General features: G+C 35.4%; 1 protein-coding gene across 1 annotated transcript in view; it reads right to left on the minus strand.

The window, feature by feature from the left end:
* Positions 1 to 5211, minus strand: part of LOC110099355 (zinc finger MYM-type protein 1-like) — a 7462-nt gene extending 2251 nt beyond the window's left edge. Inside the window, exons 1-2 of the mRNA XM_028697930.1 lie at positions 5145 to 5211; positions 4612 to 4788 (exon numbers count right to left, since the gene is read on the minus strand). Of these exons, the coding sequence (XP_028553763.1) occupies positions 4612 to 4788; positions 5145 to 5211 (244 nt within the window). The remainder of the gene's footprint in view (positions 1 to 4611; positions 4789 to 5144) is intronic.
* Positions 5212 to 7036: the final 1825 nt, after the last annotated feature.

Genomic DNA, 7036 nt, shown 5'->3' on the forward strand with positions numbered 1-7036 from the left:
AAAAGAGAGAGATTCTTGGCAATTTCTTTCAATTTTTGAAGTACCAGATCTTCTTTTCATATCAAGGTACTTTCTATTGTTTTTCTTTTTGGTTTTTGCTGTCTGTTCTCATTTTTTGCAGTGGAGATGGTCTGAACGTGCTATTCGCGATGCTTCTTTTTTGGGTGGCGTTTATTTCAGCCGTAGTATTTATTTTGGCATCTAATTGTATATTAGGATGAGGACCATAGGCTCGTAGGTTTTTCTTTTCTTTGGCTTGTACTGTTCGAGCAGTAGAGAGCTAGTGGTTCTTTTAAGGACCATGTAACGCATTTTTTGATGAACACGTAAGGCCTTTGTGGGTTTTAATTAAGAAAAAAAAAAAAAACTTTTTCTATTATTGATAAATATATAATTATGCTACTACCATGACTTTAGGAATATCGTCTCTTAAATGGCATGCATGAGCGCACATCAAACAACTTAAGATAATTGTCTCTTTAGCTTCCATAAAGTGAATAAAAAGTTTGCGTATGCTCTAAGATTGATGATCATCAAGTAAAATTGTAGGAATACATATAATCTTTCGGGTATCTCAAATTCACTTTTTTTTAAGCAACATAAGGAATCTATTTGTTGTAAAAAATGAAATAATTAGTTGAAAGATTTGTGTTCAGAATTGGAACTATAGTTTATAATTACTTAAAAGAATTATGATCATGATATATATTCAGATTGTTGGAACCATAGTGGTAACCAGTTCACTGTTCATTCTTTAGGGTTTTTTCTCTTACAATTGTAAAACAGTCCTTGGTCCAATACTTGAAGGAGAATAATTATTCCTTATCATACGAGAAAAACGGATGTTAATCACGACTCTAGAAATAAATTGAAAGAGTTGTTTCTTCATCCTAATTTTATATCAGTAAGACTCAACATCAAAGAACGATTAGAAATATTCCATTACATGTAGAAATAAATAGGGGTATGTCAATTTCGGGTTCACAGGTCGGGTTTAGCGGTCGAACCCGACTGACCGGTGAAAATGGGTCGACCTAACCACCCGGGTAGAGAAACGGGGTTCGAAAATCGAGCCGGACCGACCCGGTCGTTTGCTGGTGCCCGACCCGACACGAATCCCAGGGCGAAGCGGGTGTGTGCAGGGTGCGGACACTGCAGCGAACGGGCAATGCGCGGGTGCAATGCGCGGGCCAGCGTGCAAGCCGCGCACGGCGGAGCAAAGCGCGACGCGGGTGCGACCGGGCGGCGGGCAGCGGGCGTGGCGCAGGCAGCGCGGGTTAGCAGCTGGCGCGAGCGGCAGCGGGCAGCGGCGGATTCAATTTTTTTGAATTATTTTTGAATTAAACGGGTTCGCGGGTTGACCCGGCAACCCGTCGGGTCAACCCGAACCCGACCCGTTTTTCAAATGAGTCAATTTCTGGAACCTGAACCCGACCCGTTTTGAAATCGGGTCGGGTCCAACCCGGATTTTTCGGGTCGGGTCCAGGTCGGATTTTCGTGTCGTGTCAAATATTGACACCCCTAAAAATAAACATATACAAAATCATCTTTTCATCAAAAGAATAATGGATAATAGTCCAATATAATTTTTCGCTCTCAACATTCCACATGCATAAGTAATTAGATTGTCAAATGAATATATCTATAACAGGAAACGAGTCGGGTCCGGGTTGAAAATTCTAACATGTTTATAAAAACAGTACTTAGGGTTCTGGTCGTGTCAAATAGTAGCATGTTAGAATCAAATTCGACCCAAACCCGACCCGCAACCCGATTTTGATACCCTCGTGTAAAAGAAATATAAATCGATGTATGTGAAGTTCTAAAAATTATGAAAATGTCTAAAAATTATGCATCAAATATTTTTAGAGTTATAAATGTTACTTTGTAAAATTATGGTTCTCATGATGCATGTCTTTTATTGAAGAAATTCTACAAAACATTCTTAGGCTTGTACACCATCAAAGAAGGTTCTGAGCATTCTTATTTAGATTTCAGAATTTTTAAAATCAATTTGTGTTAATATTATTATTCCAAGTGAGTTAGAAAAGCTTTATAATAATGTTAAAACAACTTTTATGTCTAATAGAAATATTATTTCACCCTCATTCTTTATGATCATAGTTCATCTACTCAGTCATTTAACAAAGGAAGTCAAATTAGATTATCCTATTAAATAAAGATAAATAAATCCATGTTAGAGGTAATATGTGATTTTTACCCTCTATAGCAGCACGCTCAAATTCATGGAAACTTATTAGGTCAGGACACTGGATGTAGAGATACGTCCGGTGTCCAATAAGATATTGACATGTGGAATGTATACGTGTCGCGGAATTTTAAATCAAGCATGTCAAAAGCGCAGGTAAAGTACAGGTAAAGCGCAGTCAAAGTACAGTTAAAACGCAATCAAAGCATAGTCAAAAAGTGCAGTCTGCATGACAAATTTTAATTGGATATATCCGGACATATTTTTAAGTCCGATGTCCAGATCTAATAATTTTCCCAAATTCATAGGAGGAGAATAAGTGCATTATCAGCCATCACATCATTTTGTTCATGAGCTAGCTCTAGGACCATATGCTGGCTTATGACTTATAAGTATTATTTTCTTCTTTTTTTAGAAATTTGTCTTACAATCTATTCCCTAGAAGTTCATTATAATAAATTACATTTTATTCAGATGAACAAAATGCATTTATAAAACATATGGGGCAGAGTGCATGCATTGATATATAAATAGAGTATGCCTCCAAGTACAGAGAAATTATCCTGTGTGGATGTCAGACGCAGCTCTATATTCAGAGACGAATTTGGTGCAGCCACGTCAGCGGTACCGAGCAGTACTGAGTCGCAGTACCAAACCAAGGGGTGACATGACGCATACTGATTGGTCTCTGGAAGACGTTCGGAGTCCACACAAAATATTTTTTCCCAAGTACCTAGGTGCATCTCAAAGTAAATGTCAAAGATGCCACCTAAAATATCTGTGTTCATTCTTTGGGATCATTTTGGGAGTTATTTCTAGACATTGTATTGGCACTTATTTGTTTCTTAGATCGGCAAAATAAGGGTATGAATTTTAATATTTATTTATTATTTATTAATAATCATTTAGTATGTTAAAATCGCAATCAAATTTTAAATTTCCTTGACATTTGTATCACTTTATTCCTTAATCTATTGGTGTTAAATGACGAAAATATATAAAAGGCTAATTTGAACTGAGCATTAAGAAAGTAGATCTATTGAGAAAATTATGAAGGCTGTCCTAGATAATATTGATGTGACATAACGATAGTGAGCCCACTAAAAAGACCAAGTTAGTACCTCTCTTGAATTTAATTCTTGGTTCTATAAAAAATAAAAGAATATTATAGTTAACTAAATACTAAATAAAAAAAAGTGGCGAGAAATACTATAAATGCAAATAAACAAATTTATCTTCATAAATTGACAGTGGCGGAGCCAGAAAATTTATTGAGGGGGGCCTAAATTATTTTATTAAAATCTCCCTCAACTTTTTTCATCCGGGCTTGGGACCGGCATTGGCAGTTTTAAAAATTTTGATTTAAAAGCAAACTACTAAACATAAAATGAAGTACACTTACAAGTTACAACTTATACCTTCTATTCTTCATATTTTGAAATAACTGAATAATAGTATCATTATCAATACAATCTAAAATTTCTTTTTCAATATAAGCGATTAAAGTATCGTTCATCCATTGATCTCCAATTCGATTGCGTAGCCGATTTTTTATGATTGCCATTGCAGAAAATGCTCTTTCAACTCATGCTGTTGCAACGGGTAGTACCAATGCCAACTTCAATAACCTAAAAATAAGAGGATATAGTATTTCCTTTCTGCTTTGAACCATTTTTTCAGCAAGACTTCCTATATCCTTTAATAGTGAAAATTGTACATCAAGCCGCATATCCATAATGTAAGTTTCTAGCTGATTATCAAGAATCATCAAATCAGAAGGAGTGAAATCACTTGGATATAAGTTTGCCATTTTAATCAACTTTTCTTTGTTGAATGCACAAAACAAATTTGATGGATTTAAACAAGCAATGCACACAAGTAATTCAGTATTAGCTTCTGTGAAACGATTATTCAACTTGATCCGATTGAAGATTCTCTAGATCTGTTACTGTGTTTTTTGATGATTCACCTTCAGCTCGAATTCTTTCTTTATTTTGTTCATCATCTTTAATTTCTGTACTCTCTATTGGTGTTGATACGGAGGATTTTGAGGACTTCTTAAAATATTTCTCCATAATTTTTGTACAAATCTAGATTTGTAAACTACATAAAACATAAAAAATATAATCTTATTATAAAAATAAAAACGAAGCACAAAACAAATCTAAATCAAATTCAGATTTTTTATTTAGGATTCCATGTTTTTTAAATTACCTATGACCACCAAACAAGTAAACAAATTCATATACTTTATTTTTTAAATCTTAAACAATACACTAAAACACTGACATCAATTTTCAGTAAATGAAATTATAAGTTTAGATATAAAAAAAAAACTTATAACCAAAATAAAAGGATAGAAAATAAAATAACAAAAAAAAAAAGTTAAGTTCCTTACCTACAGCCGGCCCGATCCAAGATGGAATAATGGAATGGAGAGCTCAGAGTAGCAGCCGCTGTGAGAGAAATGGGAAAGCGCGGACTCACCGGCACGGCGTATGCGAACGCGGACGCACCGACGGAAGGCAGACGGCGGACGGCGGGTACCTTGCACTGTGTACAGGTAAGGCCTGCATGCTCTGGTTTAGGGAATGCTAAAGATTTTGGTTCCGTGTCAAATTTTTTTTATTATTATTTTGAACCGTTGAAGGCAGCCTAATAGGCAATGAAATAATGTGTATTAAATGTCCAAATTTGCATCGCCAGTCCCCCCCAATCGCCAGATAGTAATAAAAAAAAAATTTCGGAGGGGATACGTGCCCCCGCAGGCCCCCTCCTCACTCCGCCGTTGACTGGCGGTGCAAATTTGGACATTTAATACACATTATTTCATTGCCTATTAGGCTGCCTTCAACGGTTCAAAATAATAATAAAAAAAGTTTGCCACGGAACCAAAATCTTTCGCATTCCCTAAACTAGAGCACGCAGGCCTTACCTGTGCACAATGCAAGGAACCCGCCGTCCGCCGTCCGCCTTCCGCCGGTGCGTCCGACGTTCTCCATACGCCAGTGTCGGTGAGTCCACGCTTTCCCATTTCTCTCACTGCGGCTGCTACTCTGAGCTCTCCATTCTATTATTCCATCTTGGATCGGGCCGGCTGCAGGTAAGGAACTTAACTTTTTTTTTTTGTTATTTTATTTTCTATCCTTTTATTTTGGTTATAAGTTTTTTTTTTTATATCTAAACTTATAATTTCATTTACTAAAAATTGATGTCAGTGTTTTAGTGTATTGTTTAAGATTTAAAAAATAAAGTATATGAATTTGTTTACTTGTTTGGTGGTCATAGGTAATTTAAAAAACATGGAATCCTAAATAAGAAATCTGAATTTGATTTAGATTTGTTTTGTGCTTCGTTTTTATTTTTATAATTAGATTATATTTTTTATGTTTTATGTAGTTTACAAATCTAGATTTGTACAAAGATTATGGAGAAATATTTTAAGAAGTCCTCAAAATCCTCCGTATCAACACCAATTGAGAGTACAGAAATTAAGGATGATGAACAAAATAAAAAAAGAATTCGAGCTGAAGGTTAATCATCAAAAAACACAGTAACAGATCTAGAGAATCTTCAATCGGATCCTGGAATACATATGCCTATTTCTGATTTCAGCTTTAACATGCGTGATCAAATTCGAAGATCATATTTACAAAAAGGGCCATGTCAGCCTCGCAATCATGACTTCCCTAAAAGTAAATTTGGGATGAAAGAACGACGTTTCAATCCGAGATGGTATGATAGATACTCTAGTTGGTTAAAGTATAATATTCTGAAGGATAAAGCATATTGTTTGTATTGTTATCTTTTTGGAGTAGAAGGAAGAGGAAAAGAAGAAGAGGATGCATTTCTGGTAGAATGGTTTCTCAAATTGGAAAAAACCTGATAGGTTTGATCTTATATTGGAGGACCTAATAATGCTCATAATAATGCACGGCAAATTGTGAGGATTTATATGAATACAAGATCAACATATAAACTTTGCCTTCCAGCTACAATCTGATCGAGCTACAAAAGCATATCGTGTCCGCTTGAATTCTTCTGTTGATTTGGCGTAAAATTCCTTTCTTCTACGACAAGTTTAGCATTTCGCGGGCATAATGAGGAGTTTTGATTCCAAAAACCAAGGAAATTTTCTTGAGTTATTGCAATTTTGCAGAACATAATGAAGATATAAGTAATGTTGTATTAAGAATGCGCTCCAGAGAATTTGAAATTAACTACACCTGATATTCAGAAAGATATTTGTAGAGCCATATCTATTGCAATTACAGACTACTAAAAGCAGAAGTTGGTGACAGTTTCTTCTCTATTCTCTTGATGAAGCTCGTTGATGTGTCAGGGAAAGAACAATGGCTGTCGTTAACGATATTGAATGAGAAAGGACTAATATTGAATGTTTTTTGGGTATTGACAGTTCCTCTGAACGTCAGCTTCGATGTCTCAAAAAGGAGTTGAACAAATCCTTTCAATTACAATTTGTCGCATTCTGAAATTCTTGGTCAAGGTTATGATGGTGCAAAGCACATTGAGTGAGGAATTTAATGGCCTAAAAGCACTTTTTCTGAATGATACTAACTCTGCATATTATTATCATTGCTTCTACACGCAGCTTCAGTTAGCGTTAGTGCAGTTGTGAAAAATCTTGTTCAGATTTGCACTATTATTACATAATTTCAAATTGTGATGAATATTGTGGGTGTCTCATGCAACGTCGTTAATCAACTAAGAGATAAACAACTCTATTGACATTAAGTGCATTACAAAAGGTGAGGTGTTCACTGGACGATGATTAAATAAGAAATATCTTTACGGCGTACTGTTGAA

Source organism: Dendrobium catenatum, unplaced genomic scaffold, assembly GCF_001605985.2.
Source record: "Dendrobium catenatum unplaced genomic scaffold, ASM160598v2 fragScaff_scaffold_119, whole genome shotgun sequence".
Taxonomy (NCBI): domain Eukaryota; kingdom Viridiplantae; phylum Streptophyta; class Magnoliopsida; order Asparagales; family Orchidaceae; genus Dendrobium; species Dendrobium catenatum.